At 31.5% G+C, this 24677-nt stretch overlaps 4 protein-coding genes across 5 annotated transcripts in view; 2 read left to right on the plus strand and 2 right to left on the minus strand.

Annotated features, from left to right (window-relative positions):
• LOC131662929 (glutathione S-transferase-like) overlaps positions 1–7305 on the plus strand; it is a 53330-nt gene extending 46025 nt beyond the window's left edge. For both annotated transcript variants that reach the window (XM_058932934.1, XM_058932933.1), the window contains 4 exons: positions 4699–4845; positions 4952–5119; positions 5536–5678; positions 6046–7305. In XM_058932934.1, the coding sequence (XP_058788917.1) occupies positions 4701–4845; positions 4952–5119; positions 5536–5678; positions 6046–6213 (624 nt within the window). In that variant the 5' untranslated portion in view covers positions 4699–4700 and the 3' untranslated portion in view covers positions 6214–7305. The remainder of the gene's footprint in view (positions 1–4698; positions 4846–4951; positions 5120–5535; positions 5679–6045) is intronic.
• Positions 7306–12242: 4937 nt separating this feature from the next.
• Positions 12243–14610, minus strand: LOC131675785 (uncharacterized). The gene is made up of 3 exons (XM_058954929.1): positions 14596–14610; positions 14400–14463; positions 12243–14324 (listed from the first exon to the last, which is right to left on the minus strand). The coding sequence occupies exon 3, from the start codon at positions 14110–14112 to the stop codon at positions 12433–12435; it is 1680 nt and encodes a 559-aa protein (XP_058810912.1). The 5' UTR covers positions 14113–14324; positions 14400–14463; positions 14596–14610; the 3' UTR covers positions 12243–12432.
• A 392-nt stretch (positions 14611–15002) lies between these two features.
• On the minus strand, positions 15003–20297 carry LOC131675784 (uncharacterized). The gene is made up of 3 exons (XM_058954928.1): positions 19875–20297; positions 16046–19496; positions 15003–15907 (listed from the first exon to the last, which is right to left on the minus strand). Exons 2-3 carry the CDS (start codon positions 19411–19413, stop codon positions 15115–15117), a joined length of 4161 nt encoding a protein of 1386 aa, XP_058810911.1. The 5' UTR covers positions 19414–19496; positions 19875–20297; the 3' UTR covers positions 15003–15114.
• Positions 20298–20557: 260 nt separating this feature from the next.
• LOC131662768 (rab GTPase-binding effector protein 1) lies at positions 20558–24615 on the plus strand. The gene is made up of 7 exons (XM_058932676.1): positions 20558–21533; positions 21612–21719; positions 21786–22207; positions 22295–22803; positions 22887–23283; positions 23365–23481; positions 23552–24615. The coding sequence occupies exons 1-7, from the start codon at positions 21461–21463 to the stop codon at positions 23705–23707; spliced, it is 1782 nt and encodes a 593-aa protein (XP_058788659.1). The 5' UTR covers positions 20558–21460; the 3' UTR covers positions 23708–24615.
• Positions 24616–24677: the final 62 nt, after the last annotated feature.

Below are 24677 nucleotides of genomic sequence, written 5' to 3' on the forward strand. Positions count from 1 at the left end.
CACACACACATAAACACATACGCGCACACGATCATCCAGCTCTCGTTTATTTTCGAGGGTAACGATCGGCTCGCGTGCAATCGGAGAAATTATTGGTGCGCGATAGCCCCGACTAATTTGCCTGCTTTCTCTCGCGGGTAATTGATGGAGTCGTATGGAGAAAAGGCGACCACCAAATTGCCTTGTTAATCGTTCAAACGCTATATGCACACGACGTCTAGATTTAAAATAAAAATTTTCTTTCGGGGGATGCTATTACGACTTCTGCCGTCGGGTGATTCATCGCCAGCGGGAAAAGGAATCCAAATTGAATCCGACACCAGTAATACTTTGGACTCTGCGGTGAGATACGGGTTGCACCGGTATAATGCCACGCCGATTACCCGTGGCTCGCTCATACACGCGCTGCTGATCTACGCGAGAGATTGCGATTTATCGCACGTGGTAAACGTTATATATCTCGTTTCTTCTTTCTTTTTTTTTCTTATTGCTACGGTGCAATTTGCGCCGGAACAAGAAGCTCGGCCTCGAGGGTACTGTTCAGTCACTTATTCTTTAAAGATTTGGCAAATAAAGGGCAGATTGCTCGATGGAAAAAAATGACGAAAAGAGTATTTTTCTTTGAGTAAGGTAATGAAATTTGAAGTTATTGTTAAAGATATGTCGACGTTATGTCGTAATAATGAAACATTTCAGCGATTGTATAATGCTCAAGTTAAAAAAAAATCTTTAATTTATATATATAATGTAGTATCAACGTATAATATCAGAAAAGAAAATCGAGCTAGTAAGTAAACTGATAAACAGGAAATTTCATCCGTCAAACAATAATCTTTAAGCTCGAAGTGCAAACAACATGCGAGTAAAGCAACATCTTCACTGTAAGCGAAACGTAGTAGGAGCGATAAACAGCGTGCTAGACAGAAACGCATCGTGTACTTCCTCATGCGAGCAGGATAGAGAAAGAGGGAAAGAGAGAAAGAGAAAATGTAGTAACACTTGGCGGTCGAGTTATCTGTTGTGCCTCCGCTGCTGGAACCACAATAATAGCCGCGAGCGAACGGAATATATAGGCCATGAGATAAGCTAGAAATCCTACAGTCTTATACGTTTACCCCCTGAGAATAAGGCAAAAATATTATTTTTTGCATTTTTTTTAAACAAATTGTTAAAACTTTGTCGACTGTCCACCGACAATGTGATATGGCACTACAAGGCGTAAATTTTAAACTCCAGAGTGAATAATGAATTTCTACAGAAGGGTGTTCTCCGGCATTTCTTTGGATTTATGAGGATTAAAGATACCCAGCGGAAATCTTTTATTTTTAAATTGATTTTCATTTCACTGTCTCGTCTTTCAGAGCTCGAGAAAGTTCATTAATTATTCGAAGTAATAAAAACTTTTTGACTTTAGTATGCAAAAGTTTCGTTGAGGATAGCCTGATAAAAAAAATTGCCGTAAAAGGGAAAAAATCAGTTTTCTAGCGATAAAAATTGGAGCCGCTCGCTCGCGCTGCAAAGTTACGTCAATCAAAAATTAATGGTAATAATGATCTCTCACAACGAAATCGGATATTTCCAGGGTAATAACATCATTACTCGAGCGTAACAAGAGCGTTATTAAAAAGAGCTTAGAAATCAGCAGCAGGGAGATAAAAAAGAAAGGCGAAGATATGGATACGAAAGCCTTGAAAACTAGTAGATGATAAAGCGAGAAAAGCTCTGATGAAAAATCAGCCCGAGTGTCCTAGATCCAAAAGCATTATGTGCGAAAAAAATGAGGAAAGAGAGAAAAAGAGGAAAAATGAGAAAGAATCAGAGTACTCCGCGGAAACACGTATTTCTCATTAAAACTCAATAATTAAATCGTTCCACGTCCGTGGAAAGCCAAGTTTACGATTAGAGTGCTGGACTCTTTCTCTCTCGGGACAATAGATTCAAGAAGAAAAGCAACAGAGACGTTGTATCGTGTAATATTTGAAATGAGATGCAAATTGGATGAGAATTTTTTATTACTAAAACAGATTTTTCGAGTTAAACGTTCGTTCTGTTTGTAACTCTCAACGTTGAAATGAAGAAAATGAAGCTTACAGTCTAGCGTCAAGCAAGGTATCTCTCGCATTGTATTTTCCACGCCGTCGCACAGAAAGAAGCAAAATAACCCCCCCCCCCCCCCCCCCCCACTCCCTACGCGCAGACGTCGCTCAATTCAACAGGTTAACTCCGGCAACGGGAAGTGAAAAAAGTCAACGTCAAGCCCAGCAACGCCAATAGAAGGCGTATGAAGTTCGCGCTCGTGAAGTGTAGTGCGCCGTCACAAGGCAGCAAAAAAAGAACGCGCAGCCTTTTAAGCTCCGTCAATCGGTAAAAAAGCAAGCGATACAGTAGTTTCCGAATAGAAAAAAGCTTTCTCGCGTCTTTTCTCAGCTACGCGTACATATACATATACATATACGAAGGGAGGGATGCGTATCCATAGAATACTCTCTGGGCTTCGAGTGATTATTAGGATGAGGTCGTGCAAATAATAATTGAGGATGGATCGACGAGTTGTCTTTTTTGGATAATGCGGAGTGTCATTCGCTTACCAACTTGGCAGGTCGTGAAAAATGATAATAACGCGCTATTTATGCTGATCCAGAAACAAATTAGCGATGAACTTTATTTGTTACGCGCAAATCGATAATCGCGCCGTGTTAAATAAACAATTTTGTCGGTGATTCCTTTTTTTTATTTGTTAATTTTTCGAAAACTGAGATGTACAACAGCAGAGGCATCACAGAGATATCGATTATTTGAGCCTGGCTCGTCTGCAAATTAATTCTTACAACGCCAAGCGCTAAATATACGAGTATATCGTCAAATATGCGTTAGAGCAAACCGTTATCGCAAGCTCGACACACCGGCTCGGCAGTCTTTACTACGAACGATAATACTATTTCCCCGAAAAATCAGCCTGCGAAATAAATCTGCGAGCTCGTGCGCGTTCATCCGCGTTGCATTTATAGCTTTTCTCTCGCCCCAGAGCGCGCACTGACGCGCGGACAGTTGGGACGGATAATGTGGACTCACGGGAGAGTCTCATCTTCTATATGTCACTATTCTGTCGAGAATTTCCACGCGCGTGAACGAGTAGTTCACGCGTGTGGAAATTCTCCTCCTCCACCCTTCCTCCCTCTTCTTTTTTCTTTCTTTTTCTTTCGCGTGAAATATTGGAAATTAGCTTGGGGATTTTGGGAGAAACTATTTTCGATACCGTAGCATACCACCTTATTAAAGCGAAAGTACGTGCTGGAATATTCAAACAAAGTGTAACTATTTCATATTTTTCTTCGATGCCAGATATAATTCGCGTTCGGTAGTCTGACGCGTTTGCGCGAGTGTTGATAACGTTGCAGGGTATAACTATTCCCACTCTCACTGTGTAAAAGTTTTTTCTCTTTGCATTACTTAGACTCGATACCGGAAACGAGCTCGAATTCTCAAGTTATTATACACCTTATTCGCACACTCAAGACGGATCTCTATATCTTCCTCTCTATTATAGACGCTTTTATGTGATATTCACGCATAGTGAATCAGCGAACGCCAAGGGGATTATTGGGCGCAGCTCTAGAATCAAAAAGTTTCTTTCGCACTTTTTTCTTCTTTGAGTTTTCTCATTAAATCCATCCTTCTCACTCCGACCTTTATAGACGTATACATCGGTACCTACTTTCGATACCAAGCGGCCTTACGCTTTGATGAGCTCTGACTTTGGGTTGCTAAGATGAATTTTAATTTTCTTTGCGAGGTTCAAAACAAAAAAGTCTTTGCCTCGAGAGGTAAATTATGATGATATTTGAAAATAAAATTGACCTAAATACGAAAATTACTCTGCATGAGAAGGCAATGCTTTTGTGAATGATGTTCAATGCTTTTACAAAATAAATCTATGACTATCAAGTACAGCAAATTGTACATTTGGTGCGATAACTACTTTATTGGTTCCTAATTAAAAGCACGTGCAAAAGTTCATGTTAATTTGCACTATTTACTTACGATACACGCATACCTCAGTAACGTTCGAACTTTAAATGCGGAGCCAGAAAAATAAAAACCTAGCTAGAAGACTTAAAAACAAAGCACTCAAAAAACAACAAGGTGAAAGAAGAAAAAAAACGAGCCAATAATCTGACAATACGTAAAGTCCGTTGATTTCAATGATTCCACGCAGAATCCCATAAGGATGTTCAATTGTATCATGCAGTAGGGGCAGAAAGAGGGGGTCCGCCCGTACCGTGCACTTCCTTACCACCAACTAAGCTCAACTTTTAGTTTTGATCACTTGCGATTTTTACTGGAAACGTCCGTCGAGGCTTCCAGGTTAATTTACTGAATTTAGTTCTTATTTTATACTTTTTTAATATAATTTCTCAATTTCTCGTCAATTTTCACTCCAAATGAGTTACTGTTTAACGACGCTCTTCATAAGAACCTGCGTATAAGAGGTGAACTTTGCGATAAATGAACTTACGATTACTCTAACTGCGATAAATTTGCCTTTAACTACAATATTTCCAAAAGTTGAGCAATTCTCTTAACTCTTGCTTAATCATTAAACATCCTTAGTTCGTAAAAGATCTACGCCTCAAGCTTAGCGCGTCTATATCTAATCGACATTGACTAAAAGAAGAAACGAACTTTGATGATTTGCAGACATGGCGGAGGGACAGCCGGGTTACAAGCTAATCTACTTCAACGCCCGAGGCAGAGCCGAGCATATCCGTTACGTGCTCGCTTTCGCCGGTGTCGACTACGTGGACGAGCGCATATCCAAGGAACGTTGGCCCGAGCTCAAAAAGTGTAAGTACACGCTTGTCCGGCTTTCGTCGCTGCGAAAGCTCGCGATGGGAATCGAATGGCGCCGATCGCGCGACTTGCGACTGGACCGACGACGATTTTGCTTCAGCGATGCCGTTCGGACAATTGCCGGTGCTCGAAGTAGACGGCCAGAGGATAGCCCAGAGCAACGCTATCGCGCGTTACTTGGCACGCAAACACGGCTTGGTCGGCGCCGACGAGTGGGAGGCCATGCAGTGTGACATGCTCGTCGACAGTCTGGGTGACCTCAGAACTGGTGAGTTTCAGCTTAACACGACGCTTAGTCTACGCCTGTTATCGCGAGCTAACTTCATGATTGCCAGTAAGACACCTCGGCACTTCTCATTCCTCTTCTGGCAATCAAGAAGGATTGCGCTCGACGTTTCGTTGCCTGAAACCCGATTGAAATCGCTTTCTTTTCTAATTTCAAAATCATCTTGTTCGTAAGAGGATTACTTTTAGGTAGGTTTTCATCGAGAAATCTACGCTTACTCGAGAAAATAAAATGGAAAATAAAAAATTATGTTATCGTCCGCTCACATTTGCATCTCACGAAAGAAAAGAAGAAGCACTTGAATATGATCAAAGCGGAGGGGAGGGAGGGAGCGTCTCTGCGATCTACTTCTCTGTCTCATTTTTTGTCATTTACCAAGTCTTTTGCCTCTTTCGCAGAGCTGTTGCAGTTCCAAAAGGAAGACGATCTGTTTAAGAAAGAAGAGAAAAAGGCAAAATTTGTGAAGGAGACGATACCGCTTTTCCTCAACAAGTTCGAAAAGACCATCGCCCAGAACAACGGCTTTGCTGTTGGCTCGACCGTAAGTTCATTCATTTTCTTTTATTGCTGATGAGTCGAGTTAATTAAGAATTTTAAGTGGCATTGTCAAGTGACAAAAACTTGATGAACGACACGTTATTTATGCCTGGCCACATATTGATTTGAACTACTTTAGACTACTCATGGGTTATTATTTATTTGATATTGCTACGTAAAATCATTAAGATAATATTCCTCACGTGAGATTTCTGATAGTTTCAAAATATTTCCAAGTAATTATATTTTTTATGATAATAACGCCTACAGAACCTGCTCGAAGAATGTATAATCATATATTAGTCACGCTTTATCTCTCGATTCGATATTCATCAAGTTTTCGCCATTAAAATAACATTGTTCTTTCGCAGACAACGTGGGCTGACTTTGTGTTCGCGGTAGCCTTGGAGAACTTCGAGCAAATGTTCGGTTCGGCAGCCCTCGAGCATTATCCTAATTTGCGTGGCTTGAAACAACGTGTCCACGCTATACCAGCGATTGCCGAATGGATTTCTCGACGACCGCACACGAACTCTTAAGTCTAGCTCTTCAATCTCATCTCTCAAACAACTGTCTTTTACCGCCCCAACAAAGAAAAAAGAAAAAAAAAAGCAACGCTAATTGTCAATACATATCCCGGAAAAGTATCAATATTTTGCCGTTTCCCATTTGTGACGACAGCCTAAATGTTCGTAACAGAGGCACGATCGAATAACTTGTGCATTTGTCTTGGTACGTTTGCCTGAGACTCGGGTCATCTTTTTTCTTTTTCTGACTCGTCGGTTGTGATTACTCTTTCGTTAGACAGATGCGATATGACTATAATGTCGCGTTATTACGTTCTTCGTCTTTTACTTTTTACGCTCAGCATGGAACGCAATAATGCGTAGACGATATATGAGAAAAGAGAGAGGAAGAAAAGTAAGTAGCACGCGAATACGCGTTGTACAACACAGTACAAAGTATTTTTCGGAGACAAGAGTCATGCTAAAACGATATTTTTATAAATATTGACAGGCATATATTTTTTAGTTTTCATTGACGCTCTTTATGATAACTTCGTTTCCTTTTTCGTTCGACGTGTATACGAAAAAAGAAAGATTTTCACTATTCATGTGATAAATGTTCATGAACGTAATGGAAATGATGGTAATTATGTTGTGATGTATTCTCAGAGATGTTAACTGCTGGAATGAATATATCAATTATTATGTGTAAACTGAAATAAAGCAGAAAAATAAAAAAAGAAACAGTGAGAGCCTAAAAGGCAATATCTGAATCTACCGAATAAGGATATAAACTTGCAGGCGAATTATAAAGAAAAAAATACAACGCAATTTGACGTGTGTAAATGTTATATGTATACGTTAAACAATTCAAAGTACTATTAATGTTGTCACTGAGAAAAAAATGTATATCTATATTAGAGAATTATACATTTAAACGCAACGCATTGAATGCTTTTGCAAATATGCTTTTTCGTTGGATTCTAGTCAATCATAATATGCATATTTGTTTAATTAAATCAAAGAAATATATAATAGGCATTGTAACATCGAGTTATTCGATGAAAGAATGTAATTAATTTGAACATTATTATAATAGTAAAAATAAAGTATGAGCTTTATTTTGATGCACATATGAATTTTTTATCACCTCTAGTGAAAAATGTTTAATAAAAAAATTGAATAATTATCTAAAAAGTTAGGAAGAAGAAACTTGAAGAAGATAAATAAGTACCAGAAAGACAACTTTACAATTAGAATTTACCGAGTATTTACAATAATTTTTTTGTTTTATCCACTACGACTAGTTCCTATATAAATTTGACAATTTTTTATCCCGTATAAAATCTAATATATTTTCATTCTTAACTCCTTTACGTTGCACATTTTTTAGTTCTTCCGTTTTATGTTCTTATTCATCGAGGGTACATTATTCGAAAATCTAAAAACTTATCTAATGACCAAGTTGAAAATATTAAAAAATCGTTTTTTTATTTCCATCGTCGTTGAACTTGTTCGTCTCTTTGAAACCCATTGCAGCTTTAACACCGCTCTAATATACGTAAAACTTGACATGCGTACTGGTTTAATGCCGTTCCTTTCCAAGAACATAGATTTCCGTCGATTCTCGTCAAACCAAACGTTTAGCAAATCCTTGAGTGCACTTTGAATGTTTTTCTAATTTACCGCCGGAGATCATTGTATCAGATATATGATACACTAGAAATTGTAATTTTACTGTCTAGAAATGCATATAGATATTAAATTTGATTTTCTCGATTGTTGAAGAGTAATTTATAAATCCCATCAAATACTTTTATAGCATTTATTCCAGCTTCCTGGAGAATACTACAGATACTTTTCAAACTTGTTTTATCTGTTCATTATTATATACCCAAAGAATATGTAAATAATTAAAACTTTTCGCAGGCGAGTAACCAGCATATGCGAAAACTGGTGCTAAGTAGGTTACCTTCAATCCATTTCCTTCAAAAACTTTGAAAAATTGACTTTTATTTCCACTTTCATCAAATCATAGTTCCACTTCTTATCTAAAGATTGGAAATTCGTGACAGTTCAATGCCATGTTTTTCCATAGTTTTTGAGTAGTTGGTCTTTTTTTTCGTTTTTCTTAAATAATACTTTCAACAATTATTTAAGAGCTTTCATATTTTTACGGCCTATACCTACTAAAATAACAGATATACTTGAAATAATTAATCCATTGTTTTGAAGTATTTTGATTGATTGTCTTGCTCATCAAATTAAAGATCGTACAAATTTCTGAAACCTTTGACAGCGTATAATCTTGTTTTTTGAAACATATTTGAAATATTAGCTCTAATTATGCCATTTGATTCCATAACTTGGAGCCAGTCTTTTTTCTGGTCTTTATCATCAAACCAAGTACTTATAAAGTACTTATAAGTATATATAAAGCTTTGAAAGCTTTAGGAGCACGAAATCGTGTTTTCCATAAACTAGTAGAAATACAAGTCATATTTATTCCATTGTCCTCCAAAGTTTGCAAATAATGAGATTTATTACCTTCTTGATCAAACCATAAATCAATAAAAGTTTTGGCCAATTAAAATCCAGCGTTATTTAAAATTGACAGTATCATGGGTAACTCCATTCTGTTTTCCTTTAATATGACTAAATATTACATAAGATTTTCTCATTCATCAAACAGTAAATCTAACAGTTCCTTAAGTATTCGCGAAAACTTAGTACACCCTTCATTCACAATACAAAAGAAATTAGATATCGTCAGTCTATTGTTTGCAACGGTTTCTAAGTAAGTTTTGTTTCCGACGTCATCAAACCAAAGATCGTGCATTTGTATGAAAGATTTTGTAACATGAATTCCATATCCGTGGAACAAACTAGTAATAACCTTTAGGTTAATACCATTTTCTTCAAAGTGTTTTAAGTATATCGATTTGTTTCCGTCTTCGACAACCTATAGATTGTACAATTCTTTGAATGCAGCTGCTACTCTTGATTTAGCTCGATGTAACAGTTGGCTTACAACGATCAATGTAAGTCAATGAAACTATACGCCGCATTCATCCTGTATTCAACAAAATTTTACGCACAATTTCTGAACTTATTTCATTTTTTTCAAAATTCTGCAAGTACAGGATTTTATTGCCATGCTTATAGAACTACAGGTTATACAAATTTAAAAAGCTTTGGATAGCTCGACTCTATGCAACAAATAGTATCTTCAATATATTAGTTAAATCGAATCCCGCTTTTTCCAGATACATCCCACGTGCGATTTTATTTCCATGTTCATCGAACCAAAAATTATGCAGAATCTGCTATAATTTTATAACTTTAAAGTAACATCCATAAAAAATACTGCCAACGACACTAGCTTTAATAGCGTATTTTTTCAGTCGGAAGACATTGCGTTTTATTTCCTTTCTTGTCAAACCACAGATTGTACAAACTTTTAAATGCACTTGCAGCGTAACAACTAGTACTTTGCAAAAGATTTGGTATACAAGTTAAATTTATCCTATTATTTTTCAACATTTTTGAAATAGTCAGTTTTTTATTACCTTCTTGGTTAAAGCATAAATTAATAGAGGCGTTTGGTATTGATACATGAGTAATATTTTATTGATTTATTTTTTTTTCTGTTCAATATCTACTTTCACGAAATTTAAAAGTAGAAACATCTAGAATGGCTTTTTTCAACAGGTTTTTATCTGTTATATTCAAATTAGCATTTGTGTAACTAACAAAAAAATTTATATTATATTTTTTTGATTCTTCAATAAACAAGTTCAAAAGTTTACTCAATGGAAACATTGAGGTATTCATATTTGATGATGGAGAAAGCTAAGAAAAATCGAAGTTTTTGTTCCTTGAAACAATGCATATTCACGACAACTTTCGTTTATCTAATTGAATTACATTTGTTATATCCTTTAGTAATATTATAATTTATAGAAGAAAACTTGTTATAAATAAACATGTTATAAATTAAATATGATAATATATTGAATTTATATAAAATCTTAAATGCAAGTTTATCTGGAGATGCTAAACTACGCTAACCTTTTTCTGACATTTTCATATAATTATACTTTATTTTTAATAGTGCTATTTAATTTTTTCCCAATAAGGCTCCAGAACGATTCTGAATTTTCACTTTCAAAATGATATGAATTCTAACACATGACTAAACTACTGCACAGCCATCCGTGCGCAAGCTAGTTCTATACGGATTATATAGGGGTTTATAAGAAGTACGTATTTTGAAAACAAAAATGAACAACACATATCAAAATACGTGCCTCTTATAAATCTCTACAGAACTAACCTACGCACGAATGCCCGGATGGCTGTCCAATAGCCTGGTCATGTTTTAGAATTCATGTAATTTCGGAATAGTTTTGTAAACATTCTGACTATAATCAATGTTAATTCGTTTTGTACGAACAAACCGGCGCACAATGCAGTGCGCAGCATCCAAGTGCGCATGATCAATACCACAATAAGGCCTTAAGGCGAGGTCAAACTATTGCGTCACTGAGTTAAAATGGTTACGTAAAATTGTATCTCACATCTAACTATTAATTAACCTGAACCATTACAAAATATTAATTTTTCAAGTAAAAAAATGTTTCATGTGAAAAAAAAAATTTTTTAAAAAAAACCTACTTAAATTTTTCCTAGCTTAGTATTAGTTCCTAGTCTTAGTTCCTAATTCCTAGCTTAATTTAAAAAATGATATGAGTTGCTCCTATCATCCAGCGCTGCGATTGGTTAATGTTGAAAAAGAGCTCGAAATTTTGAATTTTGGTATACTCAAAAATATTTATATTATATATCTAAGTATGCAATTTCTATTTCAGCAATAAATTTATTTTATGAATATTTAATATGGACAATAATCTGCAAGCATGAAAATATGCTTTTAATAAATCGTTTTGAGAACATAAGAGGTCATATTTTGAAATTAATTACAAATCGATAATCTTATAACCATCTGTGATACTGAAATTAATATTGCCGTCTTAAAATTTGGTTGAAAGAGAGAAATAGTGAACATAATCAAATCAAGAAAAATACATTTTTATCATTTTTTGTACGGTTAGTCTACTAACCGTACATTTGTACATTGTAAATTAAGAGATATGCGGCAAACAGAAACTATATTTATCTGATTATTCAACCAGTTAAAGTCGAAGAATGTTCACGAGTTTTTTCAACGAGAGAACAAAAACAAACACGACATGCAGTGTATTACTAATATAAGACTAGGATCGTAAACACTACCATTGAATATATAATGTTTAGTATTGTACAATATAATATAGCTTAGTACATTTTATCAATCGTATGTTTAATTAATCTTTTCGATAATTTTTCCAATACGTCTTGAAATAAGTAAAAGTTCATCAGTTTTTATGAAAAATGCGTGCAAATTATATTATTTTTATTCATTAATGAATCTGATGGATATAATGCGTTTCAAATAGCATGATATTTATTCAGGCCTATTAGAATCTTCAAGATAGCACGTATAAAGTTCAAATAATATAATAAATAATAGAAAAACATCAAACAAAGAACACGTAAAATGATACTAGTATTTTTAAACTCAGCCTGCCAGATGCAAAAAATTTTCAACTTTGAAAATTAAAACAAATTGATAGGATAACATTTTTTAAGAGCCTTTCTTCAGATTTACTTTCTTCTGTAAGAGCCCAACTAGAATTATATAAATAACTAGAATTTATCAATTATCTTAAAAATTATTATTAAATATATAACATTCCTATTGAATAATTATTGAAATAATTGTTTATTGAAAAATTTTTTAATTAATCATACGTTATATATTTCAATTTCACATGTTATTTCTATTTTTTTTATCTATAATGAATTTTATTCTTTGAATAACTTTTTAAAAAGTAAAATAGATTAAATTAGTAACCATATCATCAACTTTTTATTAAAACTTGCATGTTGTACTAGTGGTCTTTAATCATTTTATTTTTTTTTATTTACACAAAAATAAAACTTCGTTTTACAATCTCGGTATATTATTTATTTGCTAATAATCTTATAAATTGATTTTTTTTTATAAAATTTCATTTGATGTGGTATATTGAATTAGTATCTCATTTTATGCAAATGTTACTGATTCAATCGGAAGTTAAAACACCCTTCTGTGCACAAAAAATGTTTGTATAAATTATGCAATAAATGTAGTCATAAAGACTTAAAACTTCACACAGTTTTATCAACTAAATTGCCATAATAAGCTGTCACTGCAACAACTTGATCATTTAAAAAATTTTTCTCTACTTCAACTCTCGACTCCGAACCTGCAGCATGCAACAACTGTGAAGTATCAATATTTTTAGGCAAATAGTAAGCAACATTTCTGGAAATCTTCTGTGCAGTCTTTAGTAATTTTTCTCCTCCATAGGGTTCCATTATATCTTTCAAATCAAAGACATTTTTCTTGACATACTTTGGTCCACCCCAAGGAGGACTTAGAAAAACTACGTCTCCAATGAGGCTTTCAGCCAAGCAGATAAAGTTGCCTAAAATAAAATCTATTTTGTTATCTACACCATAAATTTTTGCATTATGACGTGCCATTTGTAGTTTTTGTAAATCAATATCAATGGACATCACTTGGTGACAGGAATTTGCAAATTGAATAGTATTTCCTCCTGCACCACAGAAGGCATCAATTACTATATCGCTTTTGCATTTTGCAGCAATGTGAATAGCTATTTTCTCAGGTGTGACTGAAAACCAACTTTCGTAGTCGAGTTTTATTCCATCATCAAATTTACTAAACAAACGATAACGTTTAACCCAATACTTTTTCAAATCTTTGTGAACTTCCATAGTTTCATACTCGGATTTATTATCATTAGAGGTAGTATTACTGCTATTTACATCTTGATTGGATACTAATGTATTGACTCTATTTGTTAAATTGTGATATAAAGTACCTTTCAGTTTTCTTCTAATTTCAGATACTGTATATTTTAAAAAATCTAATCTTCTTTTTCCAGATTTTTTAAAAGTCAGAGTAGTCTGCTTTGGAAAACTCTTACTTGTAAGCAAAATATTACTAAAAAAAATTTGATAATAATTCCATACAGCTTTCCAACAATCAAAATTTTGGTATATAGTCGGGCTATATAAGAAATTGTTATTGCATGGTAGTGGATGCAACGTTTCACTAGACTCATACTGTAAATGTTGTCTTCGATGAGTCAACAATTGGTAAAGATGACTTTGAAAATTATAGTATCTTTGTATATGTTTTGATTGAATTACTAAAAGAATCTTAAATTTATAGAGTTCAATATTACAATTAGTATCTTCTACATTACATATACAAAAGTTTCTGTTCATACTATCAATATTTGAATTGTTACTGCACTTTAGCATCAAAAACATATCAGTTATGCATGTTCCATAGAAATACCATAATGCATTGCATATAGCTATTAACAGTTTTTGTATTAATTGATATTTGAAGATTTCCTTACAAGCGAGATTACTGTTTGATTTCAAAAAACCCTGATAGTGCACTCTTTGTGAGGTTTGAATTGTTATTAAATTATATTGAAATACATTTTTTTCATAAAAATCTATTAACAGACAGTCTATAAAATATATTATCTTATACTTTAGCACTTCATATAAAGTTAACAATATCTTTGTATCAAAAATACTAGCCTCTGTTACTAAAAATATACTGTATTCACACAAGGATTGTTGAGTGCTTTGAATGGTTGTATAAATCAATTGTTTTGTTGATCGATATATATCTGTGAGTAGGCAATTTTTTGGAATTGCAATAAGTAATACTGTAATATCAACTTCAGGTAAGAAAATCTTTCTTTGTATAATATTTTTATTGTTAATTGTAGTGATACTCATAGTTAGAGTCTAAATATTTTTTTTTTAAATTACTAATTTTTCCCTTACTTTACTATACTAGTGTATCAATCGAGCAACACAAAATATTTCATTTCTGGAATAAGATTTGTTTTTTTAAAATGCTTCTATACTTCACTACTATATTTCTCTATACGTTCTTGTAATTATTCATTATCTAATTTTACAGAACTCTACAAAATTGTCAAATTGATCTAAAAAAAAAATATAATGTGTCATTTATTTCCTTAGATAAGTTATTTTAAAATATTTTCCGAAATGCAACTTACATTCGAAAAATAATATTTATAAAATGAGGTTAAATTCCAATAAAAAATGGTTGTTCAGGCAGTTCTGTAAAAATTATAACTAAAATTATAATTCAAGAAAAAAAAAGTATTCTCTAAAACAATACAAAAAGCACTAGGAATATATAATTTAGATTCACATATATTTTATCATGAATAATAATTTACAAAAACATACAACGCGTGTGTTTATGTCCTAGCAGACGACACACAGTGTGTATATATATATTGTATATATATATGCATATTACATATAGTACAGCAAGCCGGCGTTCTATAGCAGGACTGTGTGAACTTTCAAATAAGTATATTTTCAAATTGCTTTACAATTAATTAATTCTTTTTGTTAGCGTCAATTACCATATTTTTTAAATTAAATGTTTTAATAATGCACTATAAATAAATATTAAAAAATATAAATTATGAAATTTTTTATTTACAACTTATATAAAACTATTCCATACAATTATTCAATTATTCAATTTGTATTTTACATTATTTGTATTATTATATTTATTAAAATAGTCAAATTTCATAAAAAATATATTATTTTACATTCAATTGGAAATAACAACCATTCATATTTTTGCGAATTTTATAAATTCATATGAATTTTTATAAATTCATGTGAATTTATAAACATATCAGTTATTTTATAATGAAATACTTCTATTTGTATCAAATTGTCTTTACATAGTTAAGAATTTTTGACACTATTCAAACAGTTGATTATACTGTCTATATTTAATCCTTCTTTTTTTAATTTTTTGAATTGTTGTCTCTGGTGTCCATCTTTGTCAAACCATAAGTTGTGTAAGTACATGAATGCTTTAGCTGGATTGTAGCCAGCATTATTCATAACACTAGCTATTTTTGTTATTCTCAATCCATTTTTCTCAAATATTTTAAAAAATCGGGTTCGGTTTCCATCAGTATCAAACCATAATATACATAAATCCTTAAACATTTGGGCAGCTTTAGAATTACTTCTTATAAAAATTCTAGAAATATGAACTGGTTTGATGCCATTTTTTTCCAAAATTTTCAAGTACTCAGTTTTTTTGCCATTTTGATCAAACAAGACATCTAAAAACTCATTCAAGGCTTTTACAGAATTACCACTGGATCCTTGTAAAATTTGAGATAAATTAGAAAATTTTATTCCATTCTTCTGAAGAGCTTGAAAATATTTTGTTTTATTTCCTTCATTGTCAAACAAAATAAAATATACATCTTCGAAATTTTTCGCAGCATTACATCCAGATTCAGATAGTATAGTGGAGAAGTTATTAACATTTATACCATTTACTTCCATAACTTTTAAGTATTGTTTCTTCTTCCCACGTTCGTCAAACCATAAGTTAAATAAGTCTTTAAAAGCTTTTACAGCATTAGTGCCTGCTCTACCTAAGATCTTCGACACACTTATAAAATCTATCTCATTTTCTTCTAAAATTTGTAAATAATGTGTTTTATTACCATCCTTATCGTACAATAGTTCTAGCAAATCTTTGAAACTGTTCCATGAATTATAGCAAATGTTAGATAAGATTTTGAATAAAGTTAATAAATTGATTCCTTTTTTCTCCAAAACATCAATGTAAAATTTATCGTTTTCTAGTTTTCTAAACCATAAATTATACAATTCTCTAAAATGTTTTGCTGCATTGACTCCAGATTTATTAAATATAAGGCCTAAATTAGATGCTTCAATACCTTTTTCTTCTATCTTTTTTAAATATTGCATTTTGTTCCCTTCTTCATCAAACCATGCATCATGTAAATCTTTGAAAGTTTCTGCAGATTCCATTCCAGCTCCATTTAACATATCTAATATATTAGCTAAACTTATGCCATTTTGTTCAAAATTACTGAGATATTTAGTTTTATTCCCTTCTTTATCAAACCAAAGATTATACAATTTTTTAAATGTTTTTACAGCTTTTGAACCAGCTCCATGCAATATATGAGAAATAATAACAAGATTAACATTATTATTTTCTAGTACTTTGAAATGAAGAGATTTATTTCCTTCCTTATCAAATAGAAAGTTATATAAATCTATAAAACTTTTTACAGCACTAGCTCCTGCTTGACTTAAAATAGCACTAATAGTAACTAGATCTACTTTATTTTCTTCTAAAACTTTAAGGTACTGCGTTTTAGTTCCTTCGTGATTAAACCAGAGATCATGTAGATCATTGAAACTTTTGACAGCACGAGTACCTGATCCATTTAAAATTGCTGATAATTGTAGTAATGTCAATCCTCCTTTTTCAAAATTTTTTAGACGTTCAGTTTTATATCCATTTTCATTGAACCATAAGTGATATAAATTTTTACACGAACTGACAATATTAAATAAAGAATTTTTTAATATATTAGTCATAGTAGTAATATTTACGTCATTTTCTTCAAGTGTTTTCAAATATTGTGTTTTATTTCCACTTTCATCAAACCATAAATCATACAAATTCTTGAATGTATTTGCTGCATTGGAACCTGATGCATGCAATATAGATGTTAGATTAGACAAAGTTAATCCATTTTGTTCTAAACATTTTAAATATTGTGTTTTATTTCCTTCATCATCAAACCACAAGTTATATAAATCTTGAAATGATTTAGCACTATTAGCACCAGCTCCATGCAATATACTGCAAACATTCATGAGTTTTACACCATAATATTCCAAAGTTTTCAAAAATTTAGTTTTGTTATTTTTCATAAACCATAAATTATATAAATCCTTAAAAGCAATTGGAGCATAAGGTCCAGCTCCATGCAAAATATTTGCTATATTAGTCAACTTTATATCTTCTTTCTCGAAAGTTGTTAAATAGTAAGTTTTGTTACCATTTTCATCAAACCAAAGCCGATATAATTCTTCAAAAATAACAGGTGCATTTGATTTGGAACCTTTTAAAATTAATGTAATACTTGTTAAGCTAATTCCATTTTCATGAAGTTTTGTCAAATAGTGAGTTCTATTGTTTTTATAATCAAACCATAACAAAAAAAGTTTTTCAATAATTTGTGGAACATCTGATCCAACACCATTTAAGATGTTTGATAAATTTGATAACTTGATTCCATTTTCTTTGAAAATGTCAAAATAGTGTTTTCCTTTGCTGCTAGTTACAAAATTTAAAATATAATTGAATATAGGGCCATTTTCGGTCCCACATACACTTTTAGTAAATTTGATTTCTTCTTCAATACTTTTAGTCTTGATCATGACTTGACTTAACTTAGCATTTTTTACGTCATCTAAAAGTATCCTTAAAAGTTTTTCTGTAATAGGAACAATTTTATGAGACTCTAACCAACGTAGTATAACTTCATGTAACTCTTCATAATTATAAATGACTTCTGATGTACCTATATTACTTCTGATATCATTAATCATTTTTTCTGCATTAGATTGATTGCATGCAAATATGAGTTTGTGTAGAAATATTTCTTTTATTTCATTCTTTTGTTTGAAATTCTCTTCTTTCTTTGTTTTTTCAAATGATGGATACTGCAAAAGATTCAAAATTATTGCTGTATCTTCTTGAGCAAACTGATACAAACCATCAACATTTAGATAAGAACAATTTTTAAAAATTTTATATTTTTTCTTTTGAATATCAACTTTGTTAAATTTTATGGGATGAAAATCTTTTGCTCGAACTTTTTTTAACTGATTTTTCTCTGTTATATCTAGATTAGCATTAGTGAAAATTACACAATATTTTAAGCTGTCAATGTTTTCTGTGTCATCTATAAATAGAGCTAGTTGTTTATTTACTGAAAGGATTGAACTTTTATTTTTTGAAATTGGGAATAATTGAGTAAAATTAATCTTTTTATCAGTTGGATGAGTTTTTATATAAGATATTTTACCTTTGTAATCAATAGTTATCACATTAAAAGTATTTGACATTTTGTAACTCACAGATGATAGTTTCTGATGAAGAAACATATCATGTATAAGAGCTAATAACATATTAAACTCATACAAAATTTCAAAACCAATTTTACCTGGAGATGCTAAACTATATAGTACTTTTTCTTGCATTTCCATATAATCATATTTAGTATTGTTTTTTATTTCATTTTTAATTATGTAATTTAATTTTTCCCTATTGGGTTGATTAACTGCAAAAATCAATTTGTTCATAAACTTCTTCTTCATTTTCTTCTGAAATTTTTTAGATAATTGTTTCTCTTCTATCATTTTATGAGTGGCTAATGGAAGTTCTAAATATTTAAAAAATTTGTTTCTTGTCAGTTCATCTTCTGAGAGCTGATAAAAACTAACATGTACATCATCTGCACTTGTAAATAAGAAATCTTTCACAATTTCACTTTTATCTGTATTCACACGATCAAATTTAAAAGGATAGAAGTTTTTAACACGTGCTTGTTTCAATACATTTTCTTCTGTGAGGGCTAAATCTGCATTTGTATAGAGAACAATATTTTTGATGTCATTTTGTGAACTATCAGCCCTGTTGATATAATATTTGACAAAACTATTAAAATAGTTTTGTATAGCAAAACTTTGCTTTTTCTTCATAAATAATGCAGAGAAGCCAATATCATCTACATAATGATTGTCAATATATTCAATGTGAACATTAACGCTTTCATTATTATAATGAATAGAAACATTGTGAAATGATTCAATTTCATTATCTTCAAATGTGACTAGAACAGATGGATACTTATCCTTATGTATAACCTTCCTCACAGCACAAAGTATTGAAACATCTAATTGATACATAAATTTAATTAACTGATTTGAAGACTGTATTTTGTACTCATCAGTTTCAATATGATCTTTAGATGATTCTTTGTTGTGATCTTGTGTGTCTTTAGAATTTTCTAAACATAACTTTTTTAATTCTTCCTTTTCTATTACTGTCACAGAATGTTTACGTTTTTTGGACTTCATGTTAACTTTATCTATTCCATTAAAATGATCAACATAACCATTTAGTGATTTCATTTTTATACTGTTGTTAATCTATTAGATATCAAAACCATAAATACTAAAACTATATCAGTCGAAGTCAGTAAACAATCCAAAACCTGAAATACAATATTAGAATAATCAGAATATTACAATAATAAAATATCAGAATATTTATATTGATTTTGATATAATAGAATTTTTAGTACTGTATTTACAATAATATTACCACAGAAAAATAAATTTGTATTTTTCCAGCACATTGATTTTATAAAATAATGCACCTTTTCAAACTTTTAGTAATGTTATTTTAGAATTGATCCTTGTACAAATAAATTTGCAGAATAATATTTATTTATATAAACAAGTTGACAATTTCTTCCATGCACCTACATTATTAAATCATAGGTTTTCGTTACAAAATAATTTGTTTAGACGCCAATTATAGGTTAAGTCGCAGTCAACAATAATTTTTATTTTTTATTGCTACAACATACCTTTTTGTAACGAAATTGTCAAAACATTCATTCAGATTATTTTTATACATCATAAAGACAATATAATTAAAAAAATGAATGTTTTATAGTCAAGTTCTCTTTCAAAAACACACGTAAACAGAGTTACAACTGTAATCGAACTCGATTGACCCGATACTCATTGGTGGATATGAAACGGCTTATGCTATATTTTTCATATCAATAAACATTAACTTTCGATTTTAGTTAGTCTAAAGATTAATGCTTTATATAAAATTTAGTTTTTACACTACAAAACTTCACATTCACACCATATTCGACAGATTCGACTGTCACTAATAGTTTAATATTATTGGCATACTGTAAGATGGCATTAGCGTAGGGCAAGACCGGCAAACGAGCGTTGCCGCTTGCCCTTCGATGTCTTAAAAGATAGCATCCAAATTTAGCTTTTTTAACATAATCGATAAATTAATTTATGTCATCAGATAGTTCATCAAAAAAGCAACAATTTTTACCTCTATCATTTGTTGTTCGTCATATATCGAATCTGGGTGTTGGAACTGCTGGAGCCCAGCATCCACGATTTATTTTATTTTTTTAAAGGATTTTTCAAGGACTAACTAACAAATGGTAAGGAAAAAAATTGTTACTTTTTTGATGAACTATCTAATAACGTAATTAGCTTATCGATTATATCAAAAAGCTAAATTTGGGTGCTAGTTTTGGACCTGTATGGGAAACATTTGTCAACAAGCGTGAGAGAGACGGAATGATAGCGAGAAAAAGAGCGAGAGGCAAACACAGAAATTTGAAGTAGCTGGCAACAGTGGCAACTGGCAATCGTAATTCGCAAACCGCAATAAGGCAATTTTCAGATATCGCCAAAAGTGAGGTTATATGTACTGTTTCAACTGTTTTACGAATTTTTATTCGAATAATTAACCAAACTCTACTAGAATATCTATGTAGAAATATCTACATTCGTTATCCAATAATCTGGTGCACTTTTTTGCTCATTGTGCTACCTAAAAAGGAATGGCTGACTGAAGCAGATTGACTTTTCTTTTACACGTCGAGACACATCGACTATTCCAATTCTTATTTGCACGCTTGAGGAGTGAGAGAAAGGGAAAACAAAACAAAGCGCCTCATCTCGTTCAGGTATTCTAAGTGCAGATAAGAATTAACGATGTTAAACAGCGTTGAGTGTACATCGAGAGACTTAGAACACCGGGTACGGTGACTCAGGCGGACACTTTCGTCGTGGTATTGCCTCAAGGAGGAAAATAACGATCTGTCACGACATGATGAGTCCTCGTCTGTCTGCTTTTGCATTTTTCAAGTTTATCAATTTATTGCACGTTTAACACCCAAGATACCCGAGTATACACCTAATAATACGTGAGAGAAATGTTGGAAAACAATCAACGCAAAATGGAAAATGCTGATCGTTACAAATTCTGGTTACTTTGATGAATGTGTTCTCCATACAAAGTTTATATATTTTATCGCTTGTCGAAGAGTTGTGATAAAGAAGGATTTTTGTTATTATTTATTAGAACCATTGTTTTATGTAAATATTTTACAGCAGCTATCAAATAAGAATGGAGTCTATATCTCAGCAGCAAGATGATCATGAAACCAAAGAAAAAGCTGACAACATTCCTGATGATACAGGTATGAGAGTCACATTACAAAACAGTATGAATGTTATAGGGGTTACATATTTTCATTCATAGAAAATTTTCTTTATAGAAGACTTAAATGAAAAGATTAAGAGGTTAGAGGCATTAAATACTCAGCTGCGAGAAGAATTTGATGCTCAAAGAGCTAAAATGAAAGAACTGTTTTTGCAAAAAGAAGGTAACTTGATAATCAGAAACTTTTATTTATTTTAGTAATATTACTACCATTTTATTTGTTATGTAGAAGATGCAAAACAGAAAATTGAAGAAAATTCAAAACTTCAAGAAGATAAAGAGAAGTTACAGCATGAGTTGGATGATTGTAAGAGTCAGTTGGTAATAGTAAATATAAAAACACAGAATGAAGTTGATTTAGAAAAACGGAAAGCAGAGGATGAAATTGCATCTTTACAACAGATAATAAATTCAACTGTGCAAGAGTCCACAGCAGTTAGAAAAGAATGGGAAAGTAAAATTAGTAAATTAAAGGAAGAAAATAATAATCTGAAGTTACAGCTTATGCAAAGTACAATACCAGATGGACCTCAACTTTCTCTGTCAACGATGACAAAAACTCTAGCAAAAAAGGTTGCTTCGCAACTAGGAGCAGATTCATTATCTCTTGCTTCTGAAAATGATGAGATATCGTCAAAAAATAGAAGACATGTATATAGTTATTTTTTTAAATTTTGTTTTTTTAAGTTTCAAATTTAACCATTGAGCATAATATTAATAAACTTAAATTTTTTGTAGGCTGATGAGGATGCTGAATCACTACGTTCATTGGTTGTGCCATTAGAAGAAGAAATAAAAGCTTTGAAAGAAAAATTACGCACAACAGATGATGAGCTGCAAAAATTCAAAGAGAAAGAAGAACAAATATTGAATAAACAGCTAAAAGCAAGAGAAATGGGCACTGAAAGTGCATGTGATATGTGTTGTAATTATGAAGCTCAACTCCAAAGAATACAAATGGAAGTTAAAGATCTTAAAATACAATTGCAAGAATCTGAACAAATGCTATTGACACAAAATCAAGATTTAACTAAGGAAGTTGAATTTCGAAAAGGAATGGAGGAAAGGTGGAATGAAAAAAAAGAGGAGCATAAAGCTGAAGTAAGCAATCTCTCCTGTTCTGTAAAAGTAGCTAAGCAAACAATTGATGAATTAAAACAACAGTACACCCACACTAAAGAGAATGTAACAAAAGAGTTGTGCCGATTGACAAGGGAAAGAGAAGAAGTCCAAAGACATTTAGATGAGTAAGTTAAACTGCATATATTGGTTTTACTAATAATGATACTAGTTGAAAAAAAGCATAATTAAAAACTTTAATTACCTGCAGGCTTCAACAACAAAATGAATACCTGATGGGCAAATACAGTAAACATTCAGAACATTATCAGTATGAACATATAAATATGCCAAATAATGTTGAAGAACTACACATAGCTATCCTTAAAATTCGCGAAGAACTAATAGTAGCAACTATTGCAAAAGAAGAAACAGAAAGAAAAACAAAGTCTCTTGAATATGAGCTTGTGCTATTGAGAGATCAAATAGAGCAAGATCGTCTTGAAAGAGAAAAATTGGAAGCAGAACTTCAAAGTATGGTGGAAGCTGCTTCTAAAACTGACTTAGTTATAGCTGAGTTAAAACAACAAATAACAAATTTACAGCAAGAGTTGAACACTGGTGAAGAGACACAAAAAGATTTTGTACGTTTGACACAGTCATTACAGGTACAATAATTTATCCAATAAAAATTACTCAAATCTTTACTACTGTGAAGCTACTTATTATTTTAATTGTTTAAAATTTAGGTTCAATTACAAAAAATCAGAGATTCTGAGAAGGAAGTAAGATGGCAATTTGAAGATGATGTTGATGAATGTCCAACATGTCACGCTTCTTTTACTTTAGCTAAAAAGAAAGACAAAGTCAGTTGCAAATTGTTAACTATTTATGCTTTATTGTAAAAATTAATTAATTGTGCTTGTTTTCGTGCAGATGCATTGTCGACATTGTGGACAAATTTTTTGTCAGTCATGCCTAAACAATATTGTGAAAAGTGGACCAAAGCAAAGGCCATCAAGAGTTTGCAATGTTTGTCATACCCTATTGGTGCAAGAAACTGCTCCTTATTTCAGTCGAGATCCTCCTTAAAACAACGAATGATGTGATGAACTTAGTTAGTGAAAGAGTGCAATATGATTTAAAACCAAATTTTGTTTAATTCTGGAAAGTGTTTGTAGCTCAGTTTTTTAACTTTAAACATCACTTTCTTTATTATACATTTCTAACGTGGATATATCAATTCGATTAAATTGAGTAACCATTAGTTAGAAATTTTGTGTAAGGTATGGATGCGCCAAAATGTTATAAAAGTACGTGAAAAATAATATTGGACAATCCTATTTTAAATCAATTTATAAAAGTGTATGGAAATGATTGTCCATTAATTAGTTTTCATATATTTTTTAAATAATTACTGGAAATTTTATCAGCTTCATCGAATTGGTGCAATTTTCGGACAAAAAATGTATATTATCTTTAGGTATAGACATTTCAAATGACATATAAGTTGGTTCTTATTATCTGATATAGTCGAGTGATAAAAAAAAGTTAATGCCAGAAATAAGTTTATTGTAAATACGAGACTAATAATTAAAGTTTTGATGTCGTTTAAAAGTTAAAAACTTTCAAATGCATGTATACATTCAATATTTATTTACCTTAAAACTGTATAAAATGAAAAATAACTATTAACTGTTTTGTTATCCTCTGGATTGCTTTTCATGGATATACAGAATTAAATAAGAGTTAGTTAATCAAGAGAAACCCCTTTTACCAAGGGTCTTTTTGATTAAAATTATAAGGCACAAAATATTTCAAACATTCACTTATTATTTTGCTAGAAAAAATCCATGGCGAAAGAAGTTTCTCACGATTAACCAACTTTTATTTCATTCTAAAAATTTATCGTAAAGTAAATTGTAAGCATAATTCAAACGTAAAATATATTAAAGTGTAAAAATTATTAATGTTGGAACAGCCATAGATAAATTTGTATCTTCCCATGAAGAATGAATTTTCAGTATTTTATTTTTCTTTAATTAAAGAATAGTTATAAATA

The sequence above is a fragment of the Phymastichus coffea genome, unplaced genomic scaffold (assembly GCF_024137745.1).
Source record: "Phymastichus coffea isolate CEN01 unplaced genomic scaffold, Cenicafe_Pcof_1.1 PCOF00028, whole genome shotgun sequence".
NCBI lineage: Eukaryota > Metazoa > Arthropoda > Insecta > Hymenoptera > Eulophidae > Phymastichus > Phymastichus coffea.